The sequence below is a fragment of the Pararge aegeria genome, chromosome 12 (assembly GCF_905163445.1).
Source record: "Pararge aegeria chromosome 12, ilParAegt1.1, whole genome shotgun sequence".
Lineage (NCBI taxonomy): Eukaryota > Metazoa > Arthropoda > Insecta > Lepidoptera > Nymphalidae > Pararge > Pararge aegeria.
In genome coordinates this window covers 2,885,708-2,907,901 of record NC_053191.1, presented here as the reverse complement: position 1 = coordinate 2,907,901, position 22,194 = coordinate 2,885,708, and the positions used below count along the sequence as shown (strand labels likewise).

Genomic DNA, 22,194 nt, shown 5'->3' with positions numbered 1-22,194 from the left:
TTTCAAAAGTGCTTATATTAGGCCTACTTGAAATAAATGAATTTTGAATTTTAAATATACGGATTTATACATTACTGTGGTGCTACAGAAATGAGATAACGGCGATGCTTTTTAAAATTTTTAATTTCATCACTTGTACTCTGTGGTTTTCGAAAACCATAACGCTCTTCGAATGGTACAATCTCGCACTATTGGTACTTACTCGTAGGAATAGTGTTAATTGAATGAAGCGCTCAAAGCTGCATTGTTCCTACATCTACAAGCTTGGGATTTAAAACGATCTTTCAAATTTCGAATAATCAAGTAAAAGCAAAAATAGCAATAATAAAGTTGAACCGGTGATAGCGCAGTGATAGCTTGACTTCCCTTACGGGGAGCCGAGTTCGAATCACAGCACGCACCTCTAAATTTTTTAAGTTATGTGGGTCTTAAGTAATTCAAATATCACTTGCTTCAACGGTGAAGGAAAACATCGTGAGGAAACCTGCATACCTGAGAGTTCAACATAATGTTCTCAAAGGCGTATGGACTTCACCAATCCGTACAAGGCCATCGTAGTGGACTATGGCCATAACTCCCTCATTGTGCCGGTAATGGTTTGATGTGATCATTTTGACATTTATGTATATATATCAACACTTAATCCGTCTTTGCATGTCTACATTGTTTACTGTATACTCCTTACTGTTTCTTTTCCTGTATGTTATACGTGCAATAAAGTGTTTCTTCTTCTTCTTTATCCGTTCGGGAAATACGATGCCACAGACAGACGCACACACCAAGACACGTCAAACGTAAAGCGCCGTTGTTTTTGCGCCATGTTCAGAACGGTCTCTCCTATGAGAGAGGTGGCCTGTATCCAGAAATGGGATGCTGAATGATTTTTTTTTAATATATATAAATATACTACGACAATACACACATCGCCATCTAGTCCCAAAGTAAGCGTAGCTTGTGTTACGGGTACTAAAATGACTGATGAATAATTTTATGAATAACATACCTAAATACTTATAAAATACAGATAAACATACAGGCACTGAAAGACATTCGTGTTCATGACACAAACATTTTCCGGCTTTGACTCAGCTGAGTCGCTACCTACTGCGCCAATCGACCATCAAATGAATGGGATGGAGGGGATTTTTTAAATATTTTTGCTTCTATTTTATCATCATCCCATTAACAACAGCCAACTATAGGGCGCGGCTCTCCTCCCACAATGAGTAGGGGTTAAGGTCCACCACGCACTGGGCCACTGGGTTTGGTGGACTTCACACACCTTCGAGAACATTCAGGTTTCCTCACAATGTTTTCCTTCCTTGAAGCAAGTGATGTTTTAATTGCTACAAACGCACATAACTAAGGAAAGTTAGAAGTGCCGGGATTCGAACTCGCCCCCTCGAAAGTGAAGAAGTGCTACCCACTGAGCTATCAGCGCAAATGACAAAGAGGTATTAGGTAATCAGCAAAAGACAAAATGTCCGCATCTCTGCAATACATTATCACCGCTTTGGCCGCTATAATCTTTTATTACATTACACGTGATACATTCCAGCCATCAGCATTAGCGACGCCGTCATAACAGAAGTCCCTTTTCCCAAAACAATTATTAATATTGTTTCTGAGTGTTACCCACTGTTGTAATATTACGGGGCTTAATTTTACGCGTTGAGTTCGTAAATTAACTTCGAGCTATGCAATTTGTTGATTCACTCTCAATAAGTGCAAAGTTTATATAAAACGTAAGCTTACAGAAAAATCCTATTATAACGTTAAGGATTACTTCAACGATAAAAAAGCTTGGGTGTCGATTGCACTAACGTCATAGCTTCATGTAAATTTACTGTGAGATGGTGATAACAAAAAAAAAATACCCGGCTGAGTTTGTTGGGGGCACAACACAAGCTTTTTAGACCAGTCTGCTGAGTGTGAGATTTTTTATATATTCGATCGCTTAAAAGTTAAGTATGATGATTTGTATGGCGTCGAAGCGTCTGGTCATCTCTGGTCTGGTCTGGTCTGTTCTCGCTCTTTCGACGCCATACAAATCATAGTTAACTTTTACGCGATCTATTCGCGATCTACTCGATAGAGAAGGAAAATCTCGCACTCAGCACTCAGGGCGTAAGTTAAGTTGGCGAACGAAGTTATCGCCATCCCATTACAATTATGTAAACAATCAACATATATGTATGAACGCTAAGTGCCTGTGATAGGCCTACATGAATTTGATTGTTTGTTATCGTACGCTTAGTATTAAAGTGACCGACAAGTTTTGCAAGTAGGACTTCCGCTGTTTATTTCGACAAAATTACATAAGGTGTTAGTTGTTGAGTGTAAGTTAGCATTCAAAATAGATGAACCACAAATTTAGGAGAAACTTAAATTTGAATGAGATATTATTTATTTTGGATAATTTTTTGTACATTGTCGTGAAATATTCACTGCATATTTCTAGTGAATGCGTTTTAGCTCTGGGTAGAAGTAGAGTCCAGCGAGCCCAGCAGACAAAAAGTAGTCCACTTCGACTACGCTGGGAGACCAGACAAAAAAGGGAGCTTTGGGCGTCGCTAGTAACAACCCTGCTAACAAAAGGGCACGGGTCTCCTCCCACAATGAGAAGGGGCTAAGGCCGTAGTCCAACACGCTGGCCCAGTGCGGATTGGTGGACTCCACACACCTTTGAGAACTCTCAGGCATGCAGGATTCCTCGCGATGTATAGATTATAAGTCACTACTCCAAGCCCCTTCCGAATCAAGTGAATGTAAAACACTCGCTTTGCAGCTTTATAAAGACTGTCAAAAAGTAGAAATATTAAAAAGTAATCAATATGACCAAGAAATAATATTTCGTTATGAAACAAGTCAAGTGAGTGTAAAACACTCGCTTTGCAGCTTTATAAAGACTGTTAAAAAGTAGAAATATTAAAAAGTAATCAATATGACCAAGAAATAATATTTCGTTATGAAACAAGTCAAGTGAGTGTAAAACACTCGCTTTGCAGCTTTATAAAGACTGTTAAAAAGTAGAAATATTAAAAAGTAATCAATATGACCAAGAAATAACATTTCGTCATGAAACAAGTCAAGTGAGTGTTAAACACTCGCTTTGCAGCTTTATAAAGACTGTCAAAAAGTTGAGATATTAAAAAGTAATCAATATGACCAAGAAATGACATTTCGTCATGAAACAAGTCAAGTGAGTGTAAAACACTCGCTTTGCTGCTTCATAAAGACTGTCAAAAAGTAGAGATATCAAAAAGTAATCAATATGACCAATAAATGACATTTCTTCACGAATAACGCAAGTCCGAATTGAACTGTTTTACAGAATTGTAACGCGTACATAACTCTACAGTTATTTACAAAAAATACAAAATTATATAGGTAATACAAAGTATACTGAACTTGTTTTTCTATAGGATTATCCAAACCTCCGGAAAAAAGATATAAACTGTTATCCAACAGCATTGAATTAAGAACAGAATCCTCATTTAGCCATTATTAGATGCAGTACATTGTGTCCAAAAACAGTGAAAGCGCCCCGCGCATTCTCATTTCACAACCGCGTAATGTTCCTAGGTCACAATTTATTTTCCCATTTCCCCATTTTATGGTGAACGCTTGGAATATTAGAGTTAAAATAATGAGTATCAACTGCTGTCAACTGCAACCGTTTGTTCGAGAAACCAATTTAAAGTGGAGTGGTTTTATGATGCTTCAATATTAGTGTACACGGTTTCTATATGTTCTTAACTCTATGTCCAACAGTTAATGTTTTGTTTTATGCACACATTCCGTAATAATAAGTATATTCAATGAATACCCACTAGTTAGTTGGCTGACTCTTTTGTATCTAGTACAGTTTATATTCAATTATTTTGGTACTTACTACTATTAAAGTAATTAGAAAAATTAAAAAGTCCACGCTTACTTAGTTCATATCGTTCTACAATGTAGTAGTATGTTTTTCCCACAGCTGTTTTTTTTTTTAATGTTTTATTTATGTAGACCTTATTACAGGTTTATGAAGCGTTCATACATTTAACATGTTACAGTAATGTAGTGATGGTGATACCTGCATTCGTTAACTTAAAACTAAAGCTAGGAGGGTTCCAAACGCGCCCTGGTCTAAGAAGAGCCCACAACAAACTTAGCCAGGTAAATAAACTTAGCTTCCTAATTAACACCTAAGGTAATCGTTGCGGATAGGCACCGAGGATCAACCTCTGCGGTTCTTGCGGTGCTTTTATACTAACGATTTTAATGTGATTGTTTTATTTGATAAATAAAAAAATACTTATTTTTAATTAATGAATCAAAAAAAATTATAAAATATTTAGCTTTTTCATGAAGCTAACACTTGTAATCATACGTAGATAAATTTAACGTAAACAGCAGCAAAAACAAACCGACAAAGGTAATAAAGTTGCCACCAGCCGGAATCGTAAATTAAGAAAATTTTCCGGCCCTTTCCTATATCGATAAGGAATGTTTTGGCAAAGAACAAAACAACATTGAGCTTTTATAATAAACAACAAGTTTTATTTTATCCAAATAGGCCAAATGTCGGTTATTAAAACAACTACCCTATTTTACAAAGCGGCAATTTATAATTACACACAACTTTATAATTTTTGAATTTTCTCTGGTCTGGTCTGAAGGCTTCGGCCGTGGTTAGTTACCACCCTACCGACAAAGGTGTGCCGCAAATTTATTTAGTGTTTCGGGCTCCGGCACGATGTGGCGTAGAAACCGATTAGGAGTATGGCTTTATTATAACTGCCATACACATAACAGGTTAGCACTTAGACTGCATCATCACTTACCAACAGCTGTCAAAGGCTAACTTAAAGAGGAATACAAAAAGACAGCGTAATGACAGAAAAATTGCAAAATAGGTACGTTCTGTTTCGTCTAATCATCGCGCAGCGCTTCGTTTATGGCGTGTTTCATGCAGACTGATATCCATTAGAACTCCACCTACGATATTGTCTGTACTGAAAGTATACCTTACATCAAATAGGGTAACTGTGCTTGTTACCGTACATTGAAAATTTATGGAACATTCTTCCCGTGGGTGTCATACGAGCTGACTAAGTAATAGTATAAGTAAAAGATATATAATGGAGTCAAGGCAGCAGCGTCCTTTGTACTACCACTACCGTCTACTGGGATCACCAACGTCTGCCCGGCAGAGTATGCCCTAGTGATTATATGCAAAATCTGCCGCCGGGAGAGGTCAGAGTCCAGCAGTGAAATGTTATGAGAATGATGATGATTATAATTATTTACCTTTTATTTATTAATAATCTATCTAACTCAATCTTCAGATTACAGATTGGATTGAGTAATGCAATCCCTTTCCATCTCTTCTAAGTAGATAACGATAGCCCTACTAAATTCGAGCCTGCTTTTCAGGCTTTAAAAAAGAGTCAAAGACTATCCGGAGATTTTAAGCTTTAGAACTTTTCACAAAACTAGTTTACCTGTTCAACTGTGTACGGGAATTTTTTTAAACGCCTTCAATCCGCAGATATTTTTTTGCCACGATTATTTATCTACCTGTCTAACATAAGAGATGAGACTTAGATTTATTACAACTGGGCATATGACATAGTCAGTGTTAGGTATCTCTGAACACTCTTAAATCATTTTCCTGCTTTTTATTAAAATCCAATTAAAAACAATATGAGGTGGTGTATTATGGCAGGGACGACAGTATTTTGTATTATATTTGCCAAAAGTATCGAGTCTTCGTTTTATTAATTAAGAGATCCTAGATACCTAGAATCTACTAATATAATTTATGATTTTTACTATTCTTTTTTGTCTACTATACCGCATATAGGTTAGCAGTGCATTTTATTTAGATATAATCGTCTTTTAATTTTACTAAGCCTATTTTCCATTCCATCAACATTTCAAAATGTCGGTAATTATAACAACTACCCCATTTAAACATGCCTCAAACGCAGGCTGCGTGCCTTTTAGCTTTAGCCCGATCTAAGGTTTCCTTTCAAGGTATTTACATGCTACTATTTGTTTTCGATATAAATAAATATTATACGTTATTTACGTCATAACAGCATAAAATGAAGTAACGTAAAATAAGTAAGACAGAATGTTATCAAACCACTTGCGCCTTTACTGTATATAGTAGTTAAGAATGTTCGGAAAAAACGGCATGCTCATTCACCTCATTTTTGTCTGTCCGTCCGTCTGGCCTACATGCGTCATTACGATATCTTACAAGCCTAAGGTTTAAAGGTAGAAAAAGTTTTAGCCTCTATTCTTTATTACTATGGTCTTTATTTACAGATTTAAGTACTATAAGTGAATAATATAACTGTGTACGTATCTTACTTGAGAAATTATAGGCTCTGAGCGACAGACAGATAAACGAAAGTACATATAGACAGCTATAACTACAGACGGAATACATAAATTTAAAATTTCGAAAACCCTTTTCATTCAATATAGTGTACATTATTCTGCTAGTCAACCCTTTCGTATAATACCCATATTGAAGGAGTTGTGAAAAATCAATGAAATTCGTAACTGTGTGGTGGCGGACATCTTAGATTTAAAATATAAAAACGCTTAAAATTACAAAACTTCATCGACGAAATTTGTTTCCCTATTTGTCATACTTAGAAGGGTTTTTTTGTTTATTTGTTTCTTATTTAGTTTCATTTGGTCGACTAATCTACTGCACCAAATTTGAAAAATTCTCGCGGGCTACAGCTACTTTATCTAAAATAAAAAAATGAAAAACAAAATTCGAATAAAGAATTACTTCAAACTAATTGTACAACTGGCAGATTTTTCAAACACAAATAGTTTTTATTTCTCCCTCAAGTACCTATATCGGGTAGCGTAAAATACTCGTACATTTAAATCTTACAGTTTGCAGGCCCTATATATCACTGTCAAACGTAAAACTACTTGATCGATTAACAGTCTGAGAGCCCACGGGAAAAGTTGAATTACAACAAATCAATGTCTTTATTTTTCCAACCCGACTGAGTTTTTACATGTCATAGAATATAAAACTGCACTTTTCGTAGCAAGCGTAGCTCTTTGGGCGTAGCACGTTATGTAGAAAAAATGCACCGCTAACCTATATGCGGTATAGTAGACAAAACAGAACAGTAAAAATGTCTACACATCGTTTTAAATACATCCTTATTAATATAATAAGCGCCACTTTTGGCTATTTTTTTTAATCACTTTTTCAGCTCCACGCCTATGTTGGTCATATTTTTCAGAAAGATAGCTTGCATGCGGATGACTTCTTATCCGGGAAATCTAACAGTTTAAAAACAGGGAATTTTAAAAACATGTAATAACTCGGATGAAGCTACCTGCAAAAGTTAGTGAAGTTGCAGCTTTCATTGAACTTACTAACCTGGCTAAGTTAGTTGTTTGTTTGTTGTACTCTTCTCAGACCAGGGCGCGTTTGGAAACCTCCTAGCTTTAGTTTTAAGTTAACGAATGCAGTTATCACTATCATAAACCACATCACATTTGTGTCACATGGTAAATGTATGAACGCTTCATAAGTGCCTGTAATAAGGTCTACATGAATAAAATATTTTTGAATTTGAATTTAACAAGCGAATTGTTATTAATTTATTTGCTACTTACAGTTAGTTCTGCTCTTATTATTTAAATAAAAGGGATCTCACCATGGGTCAAAGCTGCTTATATAAAACGATATTCATATTGCAGAAAAGAGCTGTACGGTCAATATATAAATTTAAATCACATGAAACCCTCCGAGAAAAATTAAAAAAAAAGTGTACTTACGGTAGCCTCACAATATATTTATAACAATATTGTATTTGTAAGACAAAACATTACTCTTTATAAACGAAAAGTGGATATATACAACTGCCTTACTCGAAATGGACATAAGTTAGTGACATCCGCATATTGTTTGCGAAAGGTGCAAAAGTCATTTCTGGGATTGAGTATAGGTATGCTTTATAATATTCACAAGGTAATTTTGGACCTGCCAATGCATAAGTTTAATAAATCTATCTTCTATTACGTCTACGGTGCCATAAGCGCGTTTTTATTGGTAAACTTTTATTTTGATAAATGTAAAGGAATCTGGTTTCAATGACCAGCCAAATTTTACCGTTAGCTCTTATTCTATAGCAAAAAGTTTTCCGTTCTATGCGACACACCGTTAGTAGGGGACAGTTTACTATTATGGGCTATGGATATGGGAGGGGAGGAAGGTGTAGTGAGTAAATTACTCCAATCTATTTACGCGAGTGAAACAGGCGAGCTAACTCCACCTCAGCATTTATTGAATGGCTAGGCTTACCACGTCTTGGAATCTTTTAAAAAGAGTTTTTAAGAGTGGTGATATCCTAGTGGTTATTATTTAGACACCATTTACTGAGGAACTGACTTCGATCCGATGATCCTCTAACGTTTAAGAAATTAAATTTAATCTCCATGCCTTACTAGATATATCTCATCTTATATCTTTAAACGAGCAATTCTTGTATATAGATAATTGGAATCTCGGAATCGGCTCCAATGATTTTCATGAAATTTAGTATACAGGGGGTTTCGGGGGCGATAAATCGATCTAGATGGGATTCATTTTTAGTAAATGTCCTTTTATTCGTGTTTTCCGGTAATAACCGATTTGGTGCAGACGAGGTTGCACGGGTCATCTAGTTCTTCTTTATAATATAATGGAATAGACTACAATATGTTTATTTGCAAAATTTAAAGTTGTTAATTAAGTATTTAAATTATATTACGGTAAACTTTAATTGAATAGTAGGCTTAAAATCAAAAATAAATTTCAAATTAAACAAAAAAATGTGTTTTAAAAAATCATTAACAGTAGGTATAAAGTTCTTATATTTTAACCAGTTAATGAATAAATTTTCTCAAAGGTGTGCTTATTCCACAAATCCGCAATCGGTCATCAGATATCATATAGACTAATAACTAGCCTGCCTTTACACTTAAAGAGTCGATCAGCGAAAAAATATAAAGAATTTTTTCATAAAGTATTTTCAAGTAACATGCCCGACTTCGCTGAGAGTACAACACTACGCGACTTCGTCTGCCTTTTGCCAATCCCATTCGTCCCTTACTAGATTTTGCATAATGTTCTGAAGAATTGTTGCAACAATGGTATCTCGACCTACCATGCGGTGTACCTACCCGCTTAAATTTTATAATTCTGTTTAACATTATCAGATTGTGCAATTTCCATACAAACTCAGTGGAGTTTCAGGACATGAAGTCATCCTACCTACAGATTGTAAAAAAAAGAATGTTATTTAAAATCTATATAACATGGTGACCCTACTCGGGTCTCATTCCATACATTCGGTACATTAACCAGCCTATTGTTAAGCGACTTACACGCTTAGGTCGCTTAGGACAGCGGTTAATATCGAGCGTTTTCGCTCACGTTAACACCTGGTATTTTGATACCCTAAGATGTGTACGTTTTAGCACGTCATGCTGTAAAATATGATAGGCATAAACTCATGATACACTCATGTAACATACGCTTTTAGTGTTAAATTATTTACACCTTGCTTACTTAGATCGTATAGTATTTAATTAAAGTAATAATTTAAGTAAAGTATTTTACACAATTTCATTTCTTTGAGAACATCGGAATATACGTTTTTGTTGTATAGACGGCCTTTATTACCTTTTCAACTTACTTAATTGTGATTCTTAAACAGTGGGGGGAAGGAATTGTGCACCTGAATATAATTTTATTTAACACCCATCGCGGTTCTCAAAATAAGGGGTCTTGACAGATTGACAGACAGACAGAGAGTCAGTCAGAAAGAAAAAAAAGACGTCCTATAAGGGTACTTTTTATCCCTTTGTGATACGGAACCCGATTAACTGTAATGTCTTGAAATCACATTTAATTTTACACGCAAATGTTGGTGCCTAAGCCCGCTATAATAATAAGTTACGTATGTCTATGAAAGTATTGATTTCAGGATAACGTTGAGAAAGTTTATTTTGTATGTATACTTACTGTAAAACCTCATCGGCTTTCCAAAAAACCGTGTTAAAACAGGAAAAATAAAGAATGTAACCATTGTCATACAAAATATTTATTTGAGCCAACACACTTTTTACCCAGTACCTTAAAAAAAACAATACTTTTAAATAGAATTGCAACAATACAATAAATAATTGAGAAAATTATTTCAGTGCCTTTAGTTAAATTGATTAAATAACACCGTTTCCAAAAATCCTTAAAAACTTGATTATTCTAAAAAGTCACTAAAATTTAATTACACTTTTAACACTAATGATTATTTTATTTCGGTACTGGTCCTTAGATTCTTAATTCTATATCACTTAATAAAAACATTCACACTTATGATCTGTTTAAAACAACTAAAAATAAAACAAACCTTATCTTAAGACTAATAATTCAATAAATATTAAATAATTAAACACCCAGGTTAAATATTTCATACTTTAGACGAGAAATCAAAATTAAAAAAGAGAGAAAGAAAACGTGACCTCTTGGCATACGATATTAATAATGCTTTCAAATCGATTTATTTTACAGCTGCACAAAAGAAATTACAGCGAAATGAGTCTCACTATATAAATCTAATGTAGCACAAAACAAAAAATCAAATAATAGTTTATGATACCTATTTAAATAATATCATACCTATTGCATTATCGTTAGTTAATTTTAACACAACTATTTTCAGCATGTCATTCCTATAATTTGTTGAATATATCAGACGCATTTGTTAAATTATTGGCGCTCACCTGATGGGTGTTGTCAAGAGAATTAGGTATGCTTAGATTTTTATAAATACTTTATTTATTTCTTTGTTTTTAAATACAAATAAAAAAAATTAAGGACAATAGAAATAAGAACAGAAACAAAAACTTTAGGATACAAAGCCTTATTGGTCTCTTATAAGCCAGATCAATACAGCGTGTTAGAAAATACAGGTCAGCCTGCAAACAACCTACTGAAGTCAGTTGAAAACATGCAAGAGCAGAAGATATAAGAAACAACAACCTTTCAAAATGTATGAACTATAAATAAATAGAAACAGGTTTTTTATTGATTTACTGCAATTTTTGATGTAGATTTTAGATTTAGAAGAGACATTTAGGTATAAAAAGAATTTTCATTTCCAAAAAGCAAAAACATTTGACTTTCTCACTTCGTACTAATTAATAGTTTATGAAACGGTAGCTATAAAAAACCTCTACAACTGATTCTTCTAATTACACCTATTTTTTACAACCGTTTTTTTTGCAGTTTTAGTGGATTAGTATCTTTAATCGTATCTTGATATTCTTAAAACACAGTAAATAATAAAAGTCTATTTAGTTATACACATTAAGGAAAAGCTTACGTTACGTTAAGATATGTAATTTAAATATTTATAAAACTGTTTCAATAATGGCTTCTTTTACAAGTTATTTTTGCTTCACTTGTTTGATACTATTAAATATGATGTAAAGTTTCACTATGTTATCTAAAATCATGTATTAAAATTTAAAACCCTCGTATCGTATTAGCAAAAAAACTTCGTGGCCAGTTTTTAGTATATTTAAATGAATTTTTAGTAAAACATCATTGTTGATAAGAAATTTGCTTTATAATTATTTCACCTTTTCCTAATGCATAATAATTATTTTAACATGTAATTATAGTATATCACATCACCGTATCATCTTATACTTCAACAGTACGTTGCTTTTCAACCATACTAGTAACGATATTTTGAGAAACTTTACCTCTACCATCCTGTTCTGCTAATATTCTATTAATTATATTAGCACAATCCTTATTCTCAATTATACTGACATGATTGCCTTCTAAATGATATACGGTAACCGGTCCTTCAGTTATTTTATCTAGTCCATAATTATCGTCAATAACCAATTGGGGAGGACTTTCTTTAGGTCGCAGAAGTACAATAGGTGCTCTGATTTTCTTAATATCAGTGTGGGTATGGTTCAAGACCATTTTAAGACGGTCGTACGACGACACTGCCATCGAGCTAATGAATTTATTGGAATACTTATTTTGGACAGGAGTTATCTTCAGGGCATACTGGATTCGATCCTCAAACGATTCTATTTCGTCGAGATTATCGATCAAAAGGTTGGAAATATCGTTCTTGGGACTGACGAGGTCTATGGAGTGTTTGATGAGGTTGTTTTGTAACTGCGTATCGCTTTTGGAACCGATAGTTAAAGAGAGTAATGCGTAAAGAAACTCGGGGGCGCCGTCGACGCAGAATATTGTTCCTTTGTGACCTGAAATTTTGAAAATTATTATATAATTCGTTACATCAATGAAGCGATCACCTCAGTAAGATATTTAATTTCGAGTCATAGTAATATTATTGCCCATATTTTTCAAAGCTGAAAAAAAATTCAAATTTCTGCTGAATCGTCGAATTTCACATTGATAAAAATGTGTGCAAAGAATTATTTCTATTATTGTAACAGGGTAAAATGAAGAACAAAACCTATTATTGTAATTAAATCTAAGGTATCATCTCAATTGATCTAAAAATTAACTACTTGGGTAGAGAATAAAATAAGAGAAATACATACAATAAGAGAGCAGTTAAAAATGTTAAAAATAAGTAGCAAACCTTCGTTTTCCAAAATGCCGGCCAATTTCAACATAGGAAGAGTTCCAAAACTGTAACCCATAAGAATGTAAGGCATTCCAGGATTCAACCTTGACCGGGTGATCTGTAACCATTACATTATTTAAATGAATTCAAAATATTAAGTAAATAGTAATATTAGCATACTTTTGTCTACCAGACTGCCTCGTTAATCCAATGGTTAGCTCGTCCAGTCCAGAGATAGATAATGGGCCGTTTCACACCCCGTGTTGATCTCAGTTATAAACATTTACTTGTGATAATAATTGTTAATGCCCACCAATCCGCGTTAGAGTACAGTGGTGGGTCTTTGCCTTAAACCAGTCTCTCCTAAGAGAAAGGAGACTTATGCCCAGCAGTGCACGCAAAAATGGATTCCATTACGCATCACACGCCCAAATAAACACGTACGTTGTAGCAAAATCCCGTCGCAGTCCAGTGTCTACCCTCAGCAAGTATTGAAGGGGAAATTAAGATTTAATTCGGTACTTTATACATTCAATATTATTATTATAGGTTATTCATTAACCAGTCTGCTAGGGTTAAGATGAATTTGGGGAGAATATGTTAGACATAATAACTATCCCTACATCTTGCGTTTATTCTCGTAGCCTTAGTTTTAAATTAATTAATACAAAACTGTCCCCTTCGCAACATAGCAACAACAGCACAAGTCCTTAGACTATTTGAATAAACAAGTTATTGACATTCAAATTCAATTCAAATTCAAAATTCATTTAACTTGCAACCATAAATTTTACATTAGAGAATTGTATTTTTATAACTTGCTTTGTTACCAAATTTTTCTTTTCAATACCTTCATATGAGGTGTTCAAAAATTAACCTTCTTATTCAACCATACATTATGTACCTGCCCAAGATGAAAATTTATTTACCTGGTGGAGTCTATTGACCATTTTCTCTAAAGTATCATCCTTGTACTCTATTCCTAGCTGCAGTACGCAAATTTTAATCTTAAGCCGTCGACATAAGGGCGCCATTGCCGCGGCACAGCCTTCGAGGCCTGGCAACATGAACATAACCAGCTCGTTGTCATGGACAGAGACATCCGTCTGAAACAAAGTGATTTTTTTATCATCCAAATTTTTATTTTCATGGTCTAGGTGAATAAAGATCTAAAGTTACCTCGGATCCATCGCTGACCATTGTAGGCATATAAATGAAGGGTTCTGTAGCAAGATTCTCGTCACCGAAGTTCCTAATGAGAACTCTTAGGCCAGCTGCATCATCAGATACAGCAGGTCGGGCTGTAACAGCTGTAGAAGCAGCTGCTTCCTTTTGAGCTGTGAGTTCCACAAGCCTGGAAATAATGAGGATTATAAAAACCTGCTAATTTGGCAGTAGAAAAAAACCAACTAGTAAATTGCATATGACAAAATACCTAAACGCCATCTTTTTCAACAAAGTTGTGAATTGGGTGTAAATAATAGGTTTGATTTGGTTCTGTGGAAGGTTGAGTTTTGCAATCAATGTCGTACGGAAAAAAAATTGAAAGCATTTAAATCAAATTTATTATTATCTTCTGTAACAATAGTTAGTGAAACTATATATGATTATTTTCTGACCAATATTTAAAATATATTTTAACTATGTTGTCTTTACATGTTTTTCAAATTTAATATTTTCTTTAAAAGAACTAATTAAACTTGATAGTCAGTTAAATACCTTGCAAATGTTAGTGTCCTGATGTCCTGAGCCGTAAGGAATATCTCAAACTCCCGCTCCAGAGTCTGTTTGATCTCAACTGCCATCATACTGTCCATTCCTAACTCTGCCAATGACACTTGCTGCGATACAGTCTTCAGATCCTTAATACCTATGATTAAAACAAAAAACGATTGTAGTTTATCATGACTTTAACTAGAACTGCTCAAAATCAAGAGCGTGTTAGTATCCCTTGATGTTGATTCTTTTAACTATGGATAACTTCGAAATCGTTAAGATTTTGGTTCAGTTCATAATCGCTTAGAACAAACGACAAAGAAAAATACTTTTCTCTGGTGAATTTCCTCTGTGATCTTAAGAAGAAAGATATGATCTTGAAATTCCTTTCCGGTGACAAAAAAAACAAAGGCCTATAACAGTCCACTGCTGGGCTAACAACCTCTCCAAACGGAAGAGTTTGCTCATAATCACTGGGCAGGTGGTTTGGCAATCGCTGAAGATGGTAGAATTATCATAAAGGACGCTGCGTCGTGTTTTCCTATATATTCCTTTAGTCGCCTCGTACGACACCATCGGGAAAAAGAGGGACAAATCTATTCTAATCTGCAGTCACCCAGTCATCACGCGGCATATCGGACGTCTCCACACGGCACCAAACTCAATTCAAATATTGTCGCAGTATTAAAAATATATATATATAAACCTCCTACCTCATTCAATCTTCTACTTCGATTGGTCTCCTATGAGACATTAATCCTTCTCTCATAGTTATGTTATTTAACATCTTAAGAATTATCATTGAAGGATATTGTTTGAGCAACTACTATTCTCAACGAATTTATTAAATAACAACAATTTACTCGAATCTCTGTTGAAATAATTTTGGAAGAAAAAAAAAACGTTGGAAATAGTAATTGCGGAAAGAACCGCCCATTTGAGGGAAGCGTCTAGATTGAACTGCTAAATGTATGCGTGTTTTCCAAATCCAGCTAACAGAATTAACATCCAATGGGACGGACTGCTCGCATTAATATTTATAGGTGTTTTTCAGTATCAGTGTAACTACCTACGTGTAAATGTTTTGAACAAAGTATTTATCAGACTTTATTCATAATGCCCGGGAATGGTTAACGATGCAAAGTCGACTTAGCTAGGTACTAGCTAGCTAGCTAGCTAGGTATGTGTTGTTCACCTTACTACAGTCTAGCAACGACCCTGATATCTGAGTCCAAGGCTGTGTGTTCGATTCCCACAACTGGAAGAATGTTTGTATGATGAACATGAATGTTTTTATTATGAAAATTAAGCTTAATTTGCTATACTCCACGAACAGCAGAAAAATCTGTAGAATCCTCAGGAGATGTGGTCTTAACAATTATTCATTGTAAAGTCAACATCTCCTGAGGATGCTCCGGTTTCGGAGAGAAACGTGCATAAAGGGTGCATTGCCGAGGATCTGTTTGGTGTAGAGTATACGGATTGAAGAAATTATAAATTACACCATACAGATTCTCCTGCTGTTCGCGGAGTATAGCAAATTAAGCTTCAATTGAATGTTGCTCCAATACATGGATGTTTTTCAGTGTCTGGGTGTTTATTATAAGGGTGCGTACTGGGTGCTTATGTATATTATTCATCAGTCATCTTTATACTCATAACACAAGCTACGCTTACTTTAAGGCAATGTGTGATTTGTCCTTGTATATTTATTTATTTATATGTTAGAGTTTCGATTGATGATACATCTCTCATTTTTAAGACTGATAGAAACAAAGATAATTTTGACGACGTAAACCGTGCTTTGTCACATGTGTCAGACTGGTTTACTATTAATAACTTACTTTTAAATGCAAAAAAAACCAAGTGTTTGGAATTTGTTTTGCCTAACGTAAAAAAAATTGATAAAAACATCATAATAAATGGAGAAACACTTGAAATAGAAAACTCCACTGTTTTTCTAGGAGTGACCTTAGATTGTAAGCTACAGTGGGGTACCCATATAGAAAGCCTAGCGAGTAAACTCAGCTCAGCTGCATATGCAATCAGGAAAATTAGACAGCTTACCGATGTTGAAACAGCTAGGCTTGTTTATTTCGCATACTTTCACAGTATTATGTCCTATGGGATCTTGCTGTGGCGAAAAGCTGCAGATATTGAAAGTATATTTATACTACAGAAAAGAGTCGTACGATCAATATATAAACTTGGATCACGCGAATCGCTTCGTGAAAAATTTAAACAAATAGGTATTCTTACAGTAGCTTCGCAATACATTTATAATAATATAGTCTTTGTGAGGCAAAATATTACTCTTTATAAATCAAAAGCTGAAATTAACAATCGACTTACCAGAAACGGTCATAAATTAGTGATATCTGCATATCGTCTGCGAAAGGTGCAGAACTCCTTTGTGGGGTTGAGTATACGCTTTTACAACATGATTCCTAAGGAAATTCTTGACCTACCAATGCATACATTTAAAAAATGTGTAAAAACGCATCTAGTACAGAGAGGTTACTATACATTCGATGAATTCCTCAATGACAAGGTAGAATGGAAGCAGCCAGCCTCGCTCTCATCTCCCGCAAGATAGCAAAATTATTGTAAATGTTGATGTTGGAAAAGAGCAACTACTGAGTTTCTTGCCGGCTCTTCTCGGTAGAATCTGCTTTCCGAACCGGTGGTAGAGTCACACAAACATGCATACTTGACGTTTCAAAAGTGCTTATAAAGTAGGCCTACTTGAAATAAATGAATTTGAATTTGAATTTGATTGGTTTGACGTTTACGTCAATTCCCGCATCTTTCTTATAACACGCTATCTTTCCATAATTCTTTAAGAGTCTCTTCAAAATCCTTAATCACTTTAGCCACATTTTCACTCAATAAGCTTTAAAAATTTTGCAGAATCCTATTCTTATAAGTTTCAGCGTATACGGTTTAGTCTAAACTGGGTAAAAAGCAGTCTACATATTTTGTCTTTAGAAATTCCCGCTGTGCAACATTTCAAACAATTTTAAGCTCAATTAAGAAGTTTTTTTTTTTTTAAATCTCAGACAGAAACTTCAACTTTATTTACTTGTATAGATTGATACGCTGCATGAAAACTTTTTGACGGAGTAGCCTCTATTTTTTGTATCATCGTTTTTCCAGAACGTATATTTTTATTGCAAATTGGACAGCGTGTTCAAATTTTGAATTGGCTATGCGTATTGTGCTCAGTTCAGATCATGAGATATGATTTTTTTTTAAATGTACAATTGTTTTGAAACCACGAAAATAACCTACTGCTAAGAATAAGAATGAAAACCTTTTATTAGTTTTAAATTAACAAATTTATAAACCATTTACACAGCTTTATGACAGCTGAAAAATAATAAAATAAATAAAAAGTATATAATAATAAGATGTAAACTTGTTTAACGGAAAATTATTTATTTTTGGTTCTGCTATAACTAGATAACTATTTTATAATCAACAACCCGCTGTATGTTAGATATGTATTTGAATGGGACTACGCAGTGTCGTGCACTTCATACATGCACAAAAGCACTGACTACCCAAATTATATAACTCTTATTGGAGAGAATTTTTTCCATTTTATGCCATATTGCTGCTTTATGCATACCCTGGTCGAATACCTTGTGCACGCCAATGGGGCTACGTATCTCTACTATGTAAAAATAAAAAAACATGACTTACGTATATCTGAGACGCGGTCTCTAACTTTGGGCCTTATAAGAAGACTCAGAGTCACTCAGCGAGCGATGGAGAGAGCTATGCTACGAGTATCTTTACGTGGTCAAATCAGAAATGAGGAGATCCCTAGAAGAACTAGAGTCACCGGCATAGCTCAGCGAGTCGCGAAGCTGAAGTGGCAATGGGCAGGGCACATAGCTCGGAGAACCGGCGGACGTTTGGGTCTTAATGTGCTGGAATGGCGACTCCGTACCGGTAAACGTAGCGTAGGTCAGCCTCCAACGAGGTGGACAGATGACATCAGGCGAGTCGCTGGGAGCCGCTGGGGGCAAGCGGCCCAGGACCGTGGATTGTGGGACTCCCTACAAAAGACCTATGTACAGCAGCATGATGAAGACAATATCGACACCTAGTTTATTAAACATTTCAGTACTACGCCTCGTAGAAACCGACTAGAGACATATAAATGAACAGTCACTTACCCATTATCAAAGCAACGGCGTCCACCATGCTACCACATCCAGATCCACCAGCCTTCTTCTCCGCCACCACGATCGAGGAAACTATCACTGCGTCCTGCTTCAGGAACTTGTCCAACGCCAGGAGACAGGAGGAGATCCTCTGCTGAAGAGTACCACCGATTTCCAACTGCACGTCCTCATCTTGCATATCAGCCACGAGACCAACCTGATGAAAGTCAAAAGTCAAAGTCAAATATAAATATAATTGAATATATTACGACATTACACACATACATCTAGCCCGAAAGTAAGCGTTGCTTGTGTTATGGGTAATAAGATGACTCATGAATATTATACACAAATACTTATAATATACAGATAAACCTTCAGACACAGAAAAACATTTATGTTCATCACACAAACATTTTCCAGTTGTGGGAATCGAACCCACAGTCTTGAAGTCAGAAAGCAGGGTCACTGCACACTGCGCCAATCGGCTGTCTGTAAAATAACCACGTTAAAATAATGCTAATAAAATTATATAAAGACATCAAAGTAGTATTTATTCAATCTTATGAACAATACACGATAGAAAAAGAATCGAAGTGCTAGATACTTAGTTGAAAAGTATACTTTTCATAAAGATAAAAAATTTAAAAAAGTGAGTTTATCTGTAGCTATTATATTTCAAACAATTCAAAATTCAAAATACATTTATTTCAATTAGGCCTAATATAAGCACTTTTGAATATCTATGAATTAATATTTAGGTATATCATTCATAAAAACCCGTTACACAAGCTACGCTTACTTTGGGGCTAGTAAGATAGCAATATGTATATTGTCCTTGTCGTTGTTGTAATTATAACTTAGAGTGCTTTAAGTCAAATCTTAAACCAATTAATTAATGAACCTGTCTTCTGTTGCTGATATAATTAAGATATAATTACTATGTAAATCGATTTACCACTCGCTCTGGATTTCAATGGAGACATACATCAACTTAAAGGACTGGTAAAGGATTATGACGCACACCAAACAAAACTACAGACATAAGAAAAAAACATCACAACATAGCGTGTAAAATTAGGCGACCTTATAGCTTTATATATAAAAAAAATAATTATATTTACTACGACAATAAAAACATCGCCATCTAGCCCCAAAGTAAGCGTAGCTTGTGTTATGGGTACTAAGATGAGTGATGAATATTTTTATGAATAATTTACATAAATACTTATAATATACAGATAAACACCCAGACACTGAAAAACATTAATGTTCATAACACAAACATTTTCCAGTTGTGGGAATCGAACCCACGGTCTTGGACTCAGAAAGCAGGGTCGCTGCCCACTGCGACAGTCGGCCGTCAATGTTCGTTTCCGTCAAGTTTATTTATTCATAAACATAAATAACCTTAAATAACCCTAAATAACCTGAAAAAAATGTACCAAAATTAAACAAAATAAAATCTAAAACATTCGAAAGCACCGCAGAAAGGCATAATCCCTAAGAGTCTGGCAACATCGCCCCTTTGAATGGCCAAACTAATTCTTAGGCCAAGGTAACTGCCCACTCTCACTCCAGGATCACCGGTAGACTCGGAACCCTTTTTGACAATTCCTTAAAAAGAGCTCGAGTTAGCTGTCGCCACGGTCCCGAAGTATCTACTCCGAAACTGCTGGAGCGACACATGTGTCATTTTGCTGATCACTACAAAATGTATTGCACGACGAGTGCGCCCGTTCTATCAATCAATGGCAGTCGTGTTTTTGCGCACAATAAACAATACCTGTGCTATGACGTGTTTCATTTAGACACCCAGATAGGGCATTGTTAAAACTGCTATCAATTATATAGGCTACTTTTTGACCGAGGAAAACAAACGGTTTCCAGAGGATTATAAAAAGAAAACCGTGATAAACGCGGACGAAGAACGTGAGCAACAGCTAGTGTTATATAACACGCGATACCCAAACTCTGTAGGTACATATATAAGATTGTATGTACACTTCGTAAAGTAGACTAGCGACAGTATAATTAGCAACTGAAGAAGAAGCCGGCAAGAAACTCAGCAGTTGCTCTTTCGCAACATAATTTTACAATTTAACAATCATTGTTCTATCTTGTGTAAGATGTAATGAGATTCCTTATGAAATATACTTACGCATCCTTCAACAGTGATTCCTAATTCCGTTACACGTTGTGTAATGATGAAATGTGAATGCAATTCATTGCTGTTGTTAGTGTCAAGCATGGCACAATTGGCAAGAATAACTTTATTTAATTAAATAATGAAATTACCAAGTGAAAATAAATATGTTGTTTTATAATCAACATCATAATTCTAAACCCCTTATACGGTCTTCTCTCAGGATAAGGGTCGTACTCTGCCACTATGAAAACATTATGAAGATCTCTCATCACTTAAGTTTCCCCACAACGTTTTCCTTCGTTCAACAAGCATACACAAGTGCGCATAATTTCGAAAAGTTCCGAAGTGCGTGCCGGAGATTGAACTCGGTCCCTCAAAAGGTAGACCGAAGCTCTAACCACTAGTCTATTACCGCTTTCTTGTTCTTGTAATTAAGGCTAGTGACACCCTTATTTCGATTTAGAGGTATAAAATATTATGACAAATATTTGTTAGACAATCTGTACTTATGTAAATTTTGATAGAAAATATTTGGTTCGTTATTAATTAACATGGCTACGTTTGCCAAGAAATAATTGGGTGTGATTTACGAAAGGTTTGATTTAATTTTTGTAAATAATTTTATAACTAAATAAATAATCATTTTCATACAACAGAATGGCCGATTTTAGAACATAACGTATACATCATAGTTAAATTAATTGAAGTACCTAACATATTTATAAACAAAAATAGTATATGTACCAAAATAAAAGAACATAAAATTAAGCACGTTTTCGATACTACCTCCAGCTACCCAAGATGCTGGCAGCATGTCCCTTTGAATGGCCAAACAAATAACTACAACTACAAATAACTACTATATACCCGGTAGACCCATTTTTTGAAAACTCATTAATAAATAGCCTCAGGGGTCATTAATGGGGTCTTGGATCAGAAGCTCGACCCCCCTTACCCAAGGCCCCCTAGTCTCGACCCCCAGAGCACAAAAATTAAACTGCTCTCAAGGTTTTAAAATGTGTGCCTCTGGGCCCGATCAGCGCTATACACCATTGATGCCCTAGGATACCTGTACGTGTGCTCACATCGTGAACGTGGAACGTGGTATCGACACATGAGGCCTTCAAAACAAATAAAATATGTAATGCAACGAAATGGCCAGTTCAAAGTGGTTTGTAGCATGCAAAATATGTGCCAAGCCGATAACTAACAAAATGTAATCTAATTAGTGGTTTTTGCAATAACGCAATTCAAAAAAATGTGTGACGAGACGCCTGGTATAAAAGAACAGATTACGACAGCAATCAGATAAGGCATAATGAAAAGATAAAGAAAGCATCACAAATTTGTTTCAAAATACTGGCTGTTTATAGCATAACTATGCATTTTTATTAAATTTAAAAAAAAGAAAAATTCAAATTTTATTTTATATCGCGACAACTCAACTACCTATAGTACATATATTCCATCATATAGAGTGGCCACGCCAGCAATCAAGTTTACCCTCGCCTGT

The 22,194-nt window shown here is 35.0% G+C and overlaps 1 protein-coding gene across 1 annotated transcript in view; it reads right to left on the bottom strand.

Moving 5' to 3' along the window:
• Window positions 1-10,547: 10,547 nt before the first annotated feature.
• The window catches only part of LOC120627910 (fatty acid synthase), a 55,463-nt gene continuing 43,816 nt past the window's right edge, over window positions 10,548-22,194 (bottom strand). The window contains exons 36-41 of the mRNA XM_039896034.1: window positions 18,545-18,749; window positions 14,364-14,514; window positions 13,824-13,998; window positions 13,574-13,750; window positions 12,660-12,762; window positions 10,548-12,315 (exon numbers count right to left, since the gene is read on the bottom strand). Coding sequence (XP_039751968.1) covers window positions 11,729-12,315; window positions 12,660-12,762; window positions 13,574-13,750; window positions 13,824-13,998; window positions 14,364-14,514; window positions 18,545-18,749 — 1,398 coding nt within the window. The 3' untranslated portion in view covers window positions 10,548-11,728. The remainder of the gene's footprint in view (window positions 12,316-12,659; window positions 12,763-13,573; window positions 13,751-13,823; window positions 13,999-14,363; window positions 14,515-18,544; window positions 18,750-22,194) is intronic.